Source organism: Crinia signifera, chromosome 11 (assembly GCF_055691185.1).
Source record: "Crinia signifera chromosome 11, ASM5569118v1, whole genome shotgun sequence".
NCBI lineage: Eukaryota > Metazoa > Chordata > Amphibia > Anura > Myobatrachidae > Crinia > Crinia signifera.
Genome location: NC_139227.1, coordinates 54,320,732 through 54,334,811, shown reverse-complemented (window position 1 = coordinate 54,334,811; position 14,080 = coordinate 54,320,732). Strand labels below are relative to the sequence as shown.

The window sequence follows — 14,080 nt, the reverse complement described above, 5'->3', positions numbered from 1 at the left end:
ATTGTGACATGACAGGTAGGAGCTGATTGGCTGGTAGTTTATCACTCTCCATTTTATCACATTTGAAGCTTAGTGCATCTGGCCCTGTGTCTGTTAGTGCCACCATGGAGACCTCAGGAGGTGGGTAGTGACCAGTGAGGATGAGGTCTGGGAGTAACAGGAGGCTCTGTATTACTAGTAATGACTGTGTCTGGTAGCGCCATCACATGGATGTTGGATGGTGGGAAGTGACCAATAAGGAGGCGGTTTGGCAGTAACGGCAGGCTCTGTGTACTAGTAATGTCTGTCTCATTAGCTTGGTCTTAGCTCATCGCTGATGAATACATGACTGCACAGCCCCATTAGGCCTCCAGGAGCCCCAGGCAGGATAATGGTTTGGGCCCTTGCTCTGCTTTTGTTTATGAAAGAAAAGAATAAACATATAAAAACCTGTTATATAATCTGTGGCACAGTACTAAAGAAAGTGGGTGAGGGTGATTGGGGCCATTTAGGATGGAACATTCGTTATCTAATGGATGATCTGGTTCTGCAGAATGATGATGTCAGTATTCCGGATTATTGAGTGAGACTGATAGGGATGTATAATATAATGGTGAGCGTACCATCTGTGGGGAGCGGCTGGCTATAGTGATGTGTAATATAATGGGGAACGTACCATCGGTGGGGAGCGGGTGCCCTATAGATTGTAAGCTTGCAGCAGAGCTCTCCTACCTCCAGGTCTGTCTGTTGTTACCCAGTTTGTTTTATCACTGTCTACTATTGTAAAGCGCAATGGAATCTGCTGCGCTATATAAAAAAACTGTAAATAAATAAATAATGGTGAGCGTACTATCAGTGGGGAGCGGCTGGCTATAGTCATGTGTGATATAATGGTGAGCGTACCATCGGTGGGATGGGGCTATGTGAGACGTGTAAAATAATGGTGAGCGTACCATCCATGGGGTGGGGTTATGTGAGTTTGTAAAATAATTGTGGGGTTATGTGAGACGTGACACCTGCTGCCAGATGAGGGGCTCCGTAACCAGGGTGTAATCTTACCAGCAGGTGGTAGTGGCAATACGGACCGTGTACAGAGTAGATACAGTGTTCTAAAGCTTGTGCCGAGGGATGGGAATTAAGGAGAAGGCCCGATCCTTTCTATTCTGTGCCGTACTATGAGAGGAGGCGCCTTCTACTTGTGGCACAGACTGGCACATGACCTGCCTGAATGTGGGGGCATTGCTGTCACGCTAACCACCTTCTGAAGAGCAGCTGCTGCCGTGTCTTGTTCCATGTCTGAAATTACTATGCATTATTGATTAGGAGGAACCTGGGTTTCACTTTCACTGTAGTGGGATAAAGATTGTATAAAGTCATTATGTAATGTCTGACCGGCCTTTGTGTCACCCACCCACAGTGCTAGGATCTGTGCTAGACCTGCCCGGCCTCTGTGTCACCCACCCCCAGGACTGGGAGCTGTGCTAGATGTGACTGGCCTCTGTGTCACCCACCCCCAGTGCTAGGAGCTGTGTTAGACCTGACTGGCCTCTGTGTGCACCCACCCCCAGAACTAGGAGCTGTACTAGACCTGCCTGGCCTCCGTGTCACCCACCCCCAGTGCTAGGAGCTGTGCTAGACCTGGCTAGCCTCTGTGTGCACCCACCCCAAGCAATAGGAGCTGTGCTAGACCTGACTGGCCTCTGTGTCACCCACCCCCAGTGCTAGGAGCTGTGCTAGACCTGGCTGGTTTCTGTGTCACTGGCTTCTTCCAAGCACTAGGAGCTGTGCTAGACCTGCCCGGCCTCTGTCTCACCCACCCCCAGGACTGGGAGCTGTGCTAGATGTGACTGGCCTCTGTGTCACCCACCCCCAGTGCTAGGAGCTGTGTGAGACCTGACTGGCCTCTGTGTGCACCCGCCCCCAGAGCTAGGAGCTGTGCTAGACCTGCCTGGCCTCCGTGTCACCCACCCCCAGTGCTAGGAGCTGTGCTAGACCTGGCTAGCCTCTGTGTGCACCCATCCCAAGCAATAGGAGCTGTGCTAGACCTGACTGGCCTCTGTGTCACCCACCGCCAGTGCTAGGAGCTGTGCTAGACCTGGCTGGTTTCTGTGTCACTGGCTTCTTCCCAGCACTAGGAGCTGTGCTAGACCTGGCCGGCGTCTGTGTCACCCGCTTGTTCCCAGCGCTAGGAGCTGTGGTAGACCTGCCCAGCTTCTGTGTCACCCACCCCCAGTGCTAGGAGCTGTGCTAGACCTGGCTTGCTTCTGTGTCTCACCCACCCCCAGTGCTGGGAGCTGTGCTAGACCTGGTCAGTTTCTATGTGCACCAACCCCAGTGCTAGGAGCTGTGCTAGACCTGGCCATTTTCTGTGTCACCCACCCCCAGTGCTAGGAGCTGTGCTAGACCTGGCCGGCTTAGCGTCAGCCATCCCCAGTGCTAGGAGCTGTGCTAGACCTGTCCGGCTTCTGTGTGCACCAACCCCAGTGCTAGGAATTGTGCTAGACCTAGCTGTTTTCTGTGTGACCCAGCGCTAGGAGCTGTGCTAGACCTTGCCGGCTTCTGTGTCATCCCCATGTTCTCAGTGCTAGGAGCTGTGCTAGACCTAGCCAGCTTCTGTGTCACCCACCTGTTCCCAGCGTTAGAAGCTATGGTAGACCTGGCCTCACTTCTGTATCACCACTAGTGCTAGGAGCTGTGCTAGACCTGACCAGCTTCTGTGTGACCCACCCCTAGTGTTAGCAGCTGTGCTAGACCTGGCCGGCTTCTGTGTCACCCACCCCCAGCCCTAGGAGCTGTGCTAGATCTGGACGACTTCTGTGTGACCCACCCCCAGTGCTAGGAGCTATGCTAGACCTGGCCGACATCTGTATCACCCACCCCTAGTGTTAGGAGCTGTGCTAGTCCCGGCCAGCTTCTTTGTAACCCACCCCTAGCGCTAGGAGCTGTGCTAGACCTGCCCGGCCTCTGTCTCACCCACCTCCAGGACTGGGAGCTGTGCTAAATGTGACTGGCCTCTGGGTCACCCACCCCCAAAACTAGGAGCTGTGCTAGACCTGCCTGGCCTCCGTGTCACCCACCCCAAGTGCTAGGAGCTGTGCTAGACCTGGCTAGCCTCTGTGTGCACCCACCCCAAGCAATAGGAGCTGTGCTAGACCTGACTGGCCTCTGTGTCACCCACCCCCAGTGCTAGGAGCTGTGCTAGACCTGGCTGGTTTCTGTGTCACTGGCTTCTTCCCAGCACTAGGAGCTGTGCTAGACCTGGCCGGCGTCTGTGTCACCCGCTTGTTCCCAGCGCTAGGAGCTGTGCTAGACCTGGCCGGCGTCTGTGTCACCCGCTTGTTCCCAGCGCTAGGAGCTGTGGTAGACCTGCCCAGCTTCTGTGTCACCCACCCCCAGTGCTAGGAGCTGTGCTAGACCTGGCTTGCTTCTGTGTCTCACCCACCCCCAGTGCTGGGAGCTGTGCTAGACCTGGTCAGTTTCTATGTGCACCAACCCCAGTACTAGGAGCTGTGCTAGACCTGGCCATTTTTTGTGTCACCCACCCGCAGTGCTAGGAGCTGTGCTAGACCTGGCCGACTTCTGTATCACCCACCCCTAGTGTTAGGAGCTGTGCTAGACCTGTCCGGCTTCTGTGTGCACCAACCCCAGTGCTAGGAATTGTGCTAGACCTAGCTGTTTTCTGTGTGACCCAGCGCTAGGAGCTGTGCTAGACCTGGCCGGCTTCTGTGTCATCCCCTTGTTCTCAGTGCTAGGAGCTGTGCTAGACCTAGACAGCTTCTATGTCACCCACTGCCACTGCTAGGAGCTGTGCTAGACCTGGCCAACTTCTGTGTCACCCACGCCCAGCGTTAGAAGCTATGGTAGACCTGGCCTCACTTCTGTATCACCACTAGTGCTAGGAGCCGTGCTAAACCTGTCCGGCTTCTGTGTCACCCGCCCCCAGTGCTACGAGCTGTGTTAATTTTGGCCGGCTTCTGTGTCACCCACCCCCAGCGCTAGGAGCTGTGCTAGATCTGGACGACTTCTGTGTGACCCACCCCCAGTGCTAGGAGCTATGCTAGACCTAGCCGACATCTGTATCACCCACCCCTAGTGTTAGGAGCTGTGCTAGTCCCGGACGGCTTCTTTATAACCCACCCCTAGCGCTAGGAGCTGTGCTAGACCTGGCCGGCTTCTGTGTGCACCAACCCCAGTGCTAAGAGCGGTGCTAGACCTGGCTGTTTTCTGTGTGACCCAGCGCTAGCAGCTGTGCTAGACCTGACCGGCTTCTGTGTGCACCCACCCCCAGTGCTGGGAGCAGTGCTAGACCTGGCTAGCTTCTGTGTGCACCCACCCCCAGTGCTAGGAGCTGTTCTAGACCTGGCCGGCTTCTGTGTCATCCTCTTGTTCCCAGTTCTAGGAGCTGTGCTAGACCTGACCGGCTTCGGTGTCACCCGCTTGTTCCCAGTGCTAGAAGCCGTGCTAGATTTGGCATGCTTCTGTGTCACCCACTGCCACTGCTAGGAGCTATGCTAGACCAGGACGACTTCTGTATCACCCACCCCTAGTGTTAGGAGCTATGCTAGACCTGGCCGGCTTCTGTGTCACCCACCCCTAGCGCTAGGAGCTGTGCTAGACCTGGCCGGCTTCTGTGCGCACCAACCCCAGTGCTAGGAGCAGTGCTAGACCTGGCCAACTTCTGTATAACCCACCCCTAGCACTAGGAGCTGCGCTAGACCTGGCCAGCTTCTATGTCACCAACCCCAGTGCTATGAGCTATGCTAGACCTGGCCGACTTCTGTGTGACCCACTCCCAGTGCTAGGAGCTGTGCTAGACCCTGCAGTTTTCTGTGTGACCCACCCCCAGTGCTAGGAGCTATGCTAGACCGGGCCGACTTCTGTATCGCCCACCCCTAGTGTTAGGAGCTGTGCTAGACCTGGCCAGCTTCTGTGTCACCTGCTTGTTCCCAGTGCTAGGAACTGTGCTAGACCTGACCGGCTTCTGTGTCACCCGCTTGTTCCCAGCTCTAGGAGTCGTGCTAGATCTGGCCGGCCTCTGTGTCACCCACCCACAGCACTAGGAGCTGTGCTAGACCTGGCCGGCTTCTGTGTCACCCGCTTTTTCCCAGTGCTAGGAGCTGTACTAGACCTAGCCAGCTTCTGTGTAACCCGCTTCTTCTCAGAGCTAGGAGCCGTGCTAAACCTGTCCGGCTTCTGTGTCACCCGCCCCCAGTGCTACGAGCTGTGTTAATTTTGGCCGGCTTCTGTGTCACCCACCCCCAGCGCTAGGAGCTGTGCTAGATCTGGACGACTTCTGTGTGACCCACCCCCAGTGCTAGGAGCTATGCTAGACCTAGCCGACATCTGTATCACCCACCCCTAGTGTTAGGAGCTGTGCTAGTCCCGGACGGCTTCTTTATAACCCACCCCTAGCGCTAGGAGCTGTGCTAGACCTGGCCGGCTTCTGTGTGCACCAACCCCAGTGCAAGGAGCGGTGCTAGACCTGGCTGTTTTCTGTGTGACCCAGCGCTAGCAGCTGTGCTAGACCTGACCGGCTTCTGTGTGCACCCACCCCCAGTGCTGGGAGCAGTGCTAGACCTGGCCAGCTTCTGTGTGCACCCACCCCCAGTGCTAGGAGCTGTTCTAGACCTGGCCGACTTCTGTGTCATCCTCTTGTTCCCAGTTCTAGGAGCTGTGCTAGACCTGACCGGCTTCGGTGTCACCCGCTTGTTCCCAGTGCTAGAAGCCGTGCTATATTTGGCATGCTTCTGTGTCACCCACTGCCACTGCTAGGAGCTATGCTAGACCAGGACGACTTCTGTATCACCCACCCCTAGTGTTAGGAGCTGTGCTAGACCTGGCCGGCTTCTGTGTCACCCACCCCTAGCGCTAGAAGCTGTGCTAGACCTGGCCGGCTTCTGTGCGCACCAACCCCAGTGCTAGGAGCAGTGCTAGACCTGGCCAACTTCTGTATAACCCACCCCTAGCACTAGGAGCTGCGCTAGACCTGGCCAGCTTCTATGTCACCAACCCCAGTGCTATGAGCTATGCTAGACCTGGCCGACTTTTGTGTGACCCACTCCCAGTGCTAGGAGCTGTGCTAGACCTGGCAGTTTTCTGGGTGACCCACCCCCAGTGCTAGGAGCTATGCTAGACCGGGCCGACTTCAGTATCGCCCACCCCTAGTGTTAGGAGCTGTGCTAGACCTGGCCAGCTTCTGTGTCACCTGCTTGTTCCCAGTGCTAGGAACTGTGCTAGACCTGACCGGCTTCTGTGTCACCCGCTTGTTCCCAGCTCTAGGAGTCGTGCTAGATCTGGCCAGCCTCTGTGTCACCCACCCACAGCACTAGGAGCTGTGCTAGACCTGGCCGGCTTCTGTGTCACCTGCTTTTTCCCAGTGCTAGGAGCTGTACTAAACCTAGCCAGCTTCTGTGTAACCCGCTTCTTCTCAGAGCTAGGAGACGTGCTAAACCTGTCCGGCTTCTGTGTCACCCGCCCCCAGTGCTACGAGCTGTGTTAATTTTGGCCGTCTTCTGTGTCACCTGCTTGTTCCCAGCGCTAGGAGCTGTGCTAGACCTGGCCGGCTTCTGTGTCACCCGCTTGTTCCCAGTGCTAGGAGCTGTGCTAGACCTGGCCAGCTTCTGTGTCACCTGCTTGTTCCCAGTGCTAGGAGCTGTGCTAGACCTGGCCAGCTTCTGTGTCACCCACACCCAGTTCTAGGAGCTGTGCTAATCCTGTCTGGCTCTGTGTCACCTGCTTTTTCCCAGTGCTAGGAGCAGTTCTAGACCTGGGCCTCTATAGGGCAGATACAATAAATGTGGGGTACACAATCATTCATGGTCGCCATGAATAATCTCCTTCCACTTTTATAAGATTCCGGAAGCTGTATTGCATTGACTGGAGATACCCATAATTCGGTATCTACAGCCAATGGGGAGGGCTGGGCTGAGTACCCTTATTGTGAAGCCTGTGTGTTGCCTGCTGAAATATGCCATTTCTGTAACCTGAGTATTTCTAAGATGTTATCCTGGTATGCAGTCTACCTGCAACAAATAACTTACCAGACTTTATTTCCAATCCAGTCTATGCGAGTCCTTGTCACAATGTGCATTAGTAATCAGATTGTTTGAGATTAATACTAATGTATAGTGTATAATCTATGACTGGATGCCCTTTGTGAAATAAGGATGACAATGTCAGCGCTGTGTGTCTTCCTCTAGGACTACTTCCATGAGTTACTCTGCATCACAGAGCGGGAGAAGTTCCTGATTCCCATCCGAGCAATTGGAGCGCGCGCTCTGCTGGATTTCCCAGATCAGATAAGTTTCCAGGTCTCTCCCGTGAAGTACAACTCGCAGAAAACGCTCCTGGTGCGCAACATTGGGAATCGCCAGGCTTGCTTCCAGCTCCTGGTGCAGAGGTAGGGAGATCAGCGCTTATATCCTCATGTCTTAGCTGCATCTGTGTGGCGTAATCCATGCTCTGAACATCGTCTGCAGAGAGCATCCTCACATCAGGACCAGGCACATACACAGAGTAGGAGGCTTCATAGATCAGAACATCTGCTAGTCCCATACTCTGCATGGCGAGAGGTTGTGTCATATACGGTGGATGTGCTCCAACCCTTTTAGGGAATATCGACCTGTTCTACTGTAGACCACGATAGCCAGCACCTGGTGAAAGAGCATTGCCGGAAAAGCGGCCAGTGCCGGGGGTCTGTGTTACGCATGACAGTAGTTGGGTGTATTATGATGCCAATGATGTATTTCATGTAACCGCTTTGCTGTAGATTCTGAATTGTTGTCCTGCCCTATTTGGCTCCTATGAATGGAGAGGACGGGACTAGTGGCACAGCAGAATTGGTCACCTATGAATAGAGAGGACGGGACTAGTAGCACAGCAGAATTGGTCACCTATGAATGTAGAGGACGGGACTAGTGGCACAGCAGAATTGGTCACCTATGAATAGAGAGGACGGGACTAGTAGCACAGCAGAATTGGTCACCTATGAATGTAGAGGACGGGACTAGTGGCATAGCAGAATTGGTCACCTATGAATGGAGAGGATGGAACTAGTAGCGCAGCAGAATTGGTCACCTATGAATGGAGAGGATGGGATTAGTGGCACAGCAGAATTGGTCACCTATGAATGGAGAGGACGGAACTAGTAGCGCAGCAGAATTGGTCACCTATGAATGGAGAGGATGGGATTAGTGGCACAGCAGAATTGGTCACCTATGAATGGAGAGGACGGAACTAGTAGCACAGAAGAATTGGTCACATATGAATGGAGAGTATGGGATTAGTGGCACAGCAGAATTGGTCACCTATGAATGTAGAGGATGGGACTAGTGGCATAGCAGAATTGGTCACCTATGAATGGAGAGGATGGAACTAGTAGCGCAGCAGAATTGGTCACCTATGAATGTAGAGGATGGGACTAGTGGCATAGCAGAATTGGTCACCTATGAATGGAGAGGATGGAACTAGTAGCGCAGCAGAATTGGTCACCTATGAATGGAGAGGATGGGATTAGTGGCACAGCAGAAGTGGTCACCTTTAAATGGAGAGGACGGAACTAGTCGCACAGCAGAATTGGTCACCTATGAATGGAGAGGATGAGATTAGTGGCACAGCAGAATTGGTCACCTATGAATGGAGAGGACGGAACCAGTAGCGCAGCAGAATTGGTCACCTATGAATGTAGAGGACGGGACTAGTGGCACAGCAGAATTGGTCACCTATGAATAGAGAGGACGGGACTAGTAGCACAGCAGAATTGGTCACCTATGAATGTAGAGGACGGGACTAGTGGCACAGCAGAATTGGTCACCTATGAATAGAGAGGACGGGACTAGTAGCACAGCAGAATTGGTCACCTATGAATGTAGAGGACGGGACTAGTGGCATAGCAGAATTGGTCACCTATGAATGGAGAGGATGGAACTAGTAGCGCAGCAGAATTGGTCACCTATGAATGGAGAGGATGGGATTAGTGGCACAGCAGAATTGGTCACCTATGAATGGAGAGGACGGAACTAGTAGCGCAGCAGAATTGGTCACCTATGAATGGAGAGGATGGGATTAGTGGCACAGCAGAATTGGTCACCTATGAATGGAGAGGACGGAACTAGTAGCGCAGCAGAATTGGTCACCTATGAATGGAGAGGATGGGATTAGTGGCACAGCAGAATTGGTCACCTATGAATGGAGAGGACGGAACTAGTAGCGCAGCAGAATTGGTCACCTATGAATGGAGAGGATGGGATTAGTGGCACAGCAGAATTGGTCACCTATGAATGGAGAGGACGGGACTAGTAGCACAGCAGAATTGGTCACCTATGAATGTAGAGGACGGGACTAGTGGCATAGCAGAATTGGTCACCTATGAATGGAGAGGATGGAACTAGTAGCGCAGCAGAATTGGTCACCTATGAATGGAGAGGATGGGATTAGTGGCACAGCAGAATTGGTCACCTATGAATGGAGAGGAAGGAACCAGTAGCGCAGCAGAATTGGTCACCTATAAATGGAGAGGACGGAACTAGTAGCACAGCAGAAGTGGTCACCTTTAAATGGAGAGGACGGAACTAGTGGCACAGCAGAAGTGGTCACCTTTAAATGGAGAGGACGGAACTAGTCGCACAGCAGAATTGGTCATCTATGAATGGAGAGGAGTGGACTAGTGGCACAGCAGAAGTCACCTATGAATGGAAACGACGGGACTAGTGGCGCAGCAGAATTGGTCACCTAGGAATGTAGAGGAGGGGACTAGTGGCACAGCATAATTGGTCACCTATGAATCAATAGGACTGTTCTAGTAGCACAGCAGAATTGGTTGCCTATGAATGGAGGGGAGTGGATCATATTGTCTACAGCAACTAGGTCGACAAGCATTAGGTCAACATGGGTCTAGGTCAGTGGTTCCCAAACTGTGTGCCGCAGCTCCCTGGGGTGCCTCGGGACACTTGCAGGGGTGCACCGAGTTGGTGGTCCAGGAACATTTCAAATTATTTATGATCAATTATTTATGGACAAAACCAGTGCTGGTGGCTGCCAGTCATAAAATATGTGTACAAACAGAAGCCAATCATGCCCTTTACCACATAACTGTACCTAAGAATCACATATACACACAATCTTAATTTTATAGATATTATTTTGGGCCTAGGGGTGCCGTGGAAAAATTCTGATACTCTAGGGTGCCGTGATTCGAAAAAGATTGGGAACCCCTGGTCTAGGTCGACAGTCATTAGGTCAACACAAGCATTAGGTTGACATGGGCAAGGTCGACAGTCAAAAGATCGACCTGGTGTTTTTCACTGTTTTTGACCCGAATGTTGACACTGTCCACATAGACACATTTTAAAGTGCACCTCATCCCCTCGCATCGCTGGCGATGCTTCGGGCATGGTGCCTCGCTGCACTCGGCACACTATTTTATTCTCCCACCACGCTCTAGTGCAGTGGTTCCCAACCTGGGGTACTAGTACCCCTGGGGGTACTCTGCAGACCAGTTGGGGGTACTTGAAAATAATATTGGTAATGGCGGAAGATGAAAAAGTCTTTTGATGGCAGAAGAAGATGACCCATTGCTATGGAGAAGAACCATGCTGTGTCACTTATGGTTCTGTCTTCAGCGTCATCAGCGTCTCCTCTGAGCTTTTGCCTGACCAGCAATCCAATGGGAGCTACCCGTGCTGCCCTCAGACATCAGCGATCATCTGCCCTGCACTGACACAGGTGGAAGAAGCAGCGGCATTAATCCTACAGGTGTAAGTGGGAACCCTGGAGACAGTACACAAACAGCAGCCAGACACGGAAGGGCACGATTCCTATCTGTTACTCCTAAATATAAGGACATGCATAAGGATACGCATACCGCTCACTTCCACTCCACTCATAAGTACTGTCTATATTTTAAATTGAGAGGAGGGGGTACTCATCAATGAAAGGCCTAATCAAGGGGTACGGGAGAGAAAAAAGGTTGGGAACCACTGCTCTAGTGGATGGTCGGGCATGAAATACCGCCTGTCGGTACATGTCGACTCAAAAAACAGTGAAAAACCCCACGTCAACATTGCCCATGTCGACCTAATGCTTGTGTTGACCCAATGACCTGTCGACCTAGACCCATGTCGACCTAGTGGTGTCGACCCAGTGCTTGTCAACCTAGTTGCTGTAGACAATATGACCGTATCCCGAATGGAGAGGACGGGACTAGTGGCACCGTGGAAGTGGTCACCTATGAATGGAGAGGACAGGACTAGTCGCACTGCAGAATTGGCCACCTATGAATGGAGAGGACGGGACTAGTCGCACTGCAGAATTGGCCACCTATGAATTGAGAGGACAGGACTAGTCGCACAGCAGACGTGGTCACCTATGAACTCCCCTCCTTAGTGCCGGAGATACTGTAACCTCCTCTGTGAACTTCTATTTCCTTTGGTAGGTAGCAGAGATAAGCCAAAGGTGGCAGCAATCGGGTGCTAGTTGGCGCAGCCCTTACCTTTTTAAAGTATAGTAATTACCAGATGGGTTCTGGGAAACACATGTAATCCATCATAATGTGTTCCAGGCCGTTCAGTGTGGTGCCAGTATCAGGAACTCTGGATGTCGGGGACAGTATGCAGGTTACACTGGAGTTCCAGCCTATGGAGGTGGGAGATCATAAACACGATCTGGTAATCCACTATGATACAGGTAAGTGATGCTAGGACCAGTCATGGGCCCTTATTCTAATTCACTTGCAAAGGCAAATTCCTTCTCAATTGGACAAAACCATGTGCACTGTAGGTGGGGCAGATGTCGGCGTGGAGTTGATTTTATAAAGTGTGTGGAGAGCGCAGCGAGGGGACTCGGATTACTTGACGTGTAATCCGCGTCCCCTCGCCACGCTTCTGGCTCGCCACACTTTATAAAATGAACTCCACACCGACGTGGATAGTGGGAGTATGAACAGGTCGGGAGGACGCGTACCCCATCCCCTCGCGGGGCTTGCCACGCTTTGGGCATGCATGGATAGTGGGGGTGTTTCAGGAACACGTTCACACCTGTCATGTCAGGCAGGTTAAAATGGTCAATGGTTCCCACACAATGTAATAAGTGCTGACTGACTACGCTAACTGCGTAACGCTGACTGACTATGCTAACTACATAAGCTCCTGCTGGCTGCGAACGGGCGGGAACACAACGCTGATACTGACAGGGACGCCTGACTGACTACGCTAACTACGTAAGCCCAGGCTAGCTGCGAACGGGTGGGAACACCACGCTGATACTGACGGGGACGCTTTCTACGCTGGCCGCGGGAACACTACGCTGATTCTGACAGGGACGCTACGCTAACTACATAACTGCCGCCGTGAAACTACACAAGTACCACTAACGTTGATAAATTCTGATAGTAATTTATGTTATCTGTCGTCACATTCAGCTTAGGCTGTTGGTATAACTGGCAGATATGACAGCATGGTGCAGGGTAATAGAGGAAGTGTATGGTGTGGGGTGGTAGAGGAAGTGCATGGTGTACTGTGATAGAGGAAGTGCACGGTGTACCGTGATAGAGGAAGTGAACAGTCTACCGTGATAGAGGAAGTGCACGGAGTGGGGTGATAGAGGAAGTGCACAATGTACGGTGATAGAGGAAGTACATGGTGTACCGTGTCACAGGAAGTGTATGGTGATAGAGGAAATGCACAGTGTACCATGATAGAGGTAGTGTACAGTGATAGAGGAAGGGTACGGTGTACTGAGATAGTGGAAGTATGTGGTGATAGAGGAAGTGCATGGTGTACCATGATAGAGGAAGTGAGCGGTGTACCATGATAGAGGAAGTGTACAGTGATAGAGAAAGTGCACAATTTACAGTGATAGAGAAAGTGTACGTGATAGAGGAAGTGTATAGTGATAGTGGAAGTGCACAGTGTGGGGTGATAGAGGAAGTGTACAGTGATATAGGAAGTGCATGGTGTACCATGAAAGCAGAAGTGCACAGTGATAGAGAAAGTGTACGGTGTACTGAGATAGTGGAAGTGCATGGTGTACCATGATAGAGGAAGTGATTGGTGTACCATGATAGAGGAAATGTACAGTGATAGAGGAAGTGCACGGTTTACCGTGATAGAGGAAGTGTATGATGAAAGAGGAAGTGTTCAGTGATAGAGGAAGTGTATGGTGTACTGAGATAGTGAAAGTGTGTGGTGATAGAAGTGCACGGTGATAGAGGAAGTGCACAGTGTACCGTGATAGAGGAAGTGCACAGTATACCAGGATAGAGGAAGTGCACGGTGTACCGGGATAGAGGAAGTGCACGGTGTACCGGGATAGAGGAAGTGCACGGTGTACCGGGATAGAGGAAGTGCACGTGTACCGGGATAGAGGAAGTGCACGGTGTACCGGGATAGAGGAAGTGCACGGTGTTCCGGGATAGAGGAAGTGTGCAATGCTGTGGGATAGAGGAAGTGTGCAATGCTGTGGGATAGAGGAAGTGCACAATGCTATGGGATAGAGGAAGTGCGCAATGCTGTCAGATAGAGGAAGGGTGCAATGCTATGTGAAAGAGGAAGGGTGCAATTCTATGTGATCCCCACCAACATCCATTTCTGTTGTATTTTCCAGCGGAGGACATATATGTCAGTCTATATGGAGCCGCCACTGATATTAATGTGCGATTAGACAAGAACTCTCTAACCATAGAAAAGACCTTCCTGTCATTAGCCAATCAGAGGACAGTTACCATTTGTAACCGTAGTGACATCGTTGTACACTTCCAGTGGAAAGAATTTGCTACTCTTCAGGAGGAGGAGCTTCAGAAACAGAGGTAAGTCCCATCCCTGCGACAAGTACCTCAACTGCTTCCTGTCTCCTCAACTCTACACTTCTGCCCTGCTGTCACTGCTGCCTGTCTCCTCCACCGTACACTCTTGACTTCTGTTACTGCTTACTGTCTCCTCAACTCTACACTCCTGCACTGCTGTCACTGCTTCCTGTCTCCTCCACCCTACACTCCTGCACTGCTACCTGTCTCCTCCACCCTACACTCCTGCATTGCTACCGGTGTCCTCTACCCTACACTCCTGCACTGATACCTGTCTCCTACACCCTACACTCCTGCACTGCT

The 14,080-nt window shown here is 52.0% G+C and overlaps 1 protein-coding gene across 5 annotated transcripts in view; it reads left to right on the top strand.

Moving 5' to 3' along the window:
* Nucleotides 1-14,080, top strand: part of HYDIN (HYDIN axonemal central pair apparatus protein) — a 464,418-nt gene that overhangs the window by 32,917 nt on the left and 417,421 nt on the right. For all 5 annotated transcript variants that reach the window (XM_083165003.1, XM_083165004.1, XM_083165002.1 and 2 more), the window contains exons 6-8: nt 7,179-7,378; nt 11,537-11,661; nt 13,579-13,780. In XM_083165003.1, the coding sequence (XP_083021129.1) occupies nt 7,179-7,378; nt 11,537-11,661; nt 13,579-13,780 (527 nt within the window). The remainder of the gene's footprint in view (nt 1-7,178; nt 7,379-11,536; nt 11,662-13,578; nt 13,781-14,080) is intronic.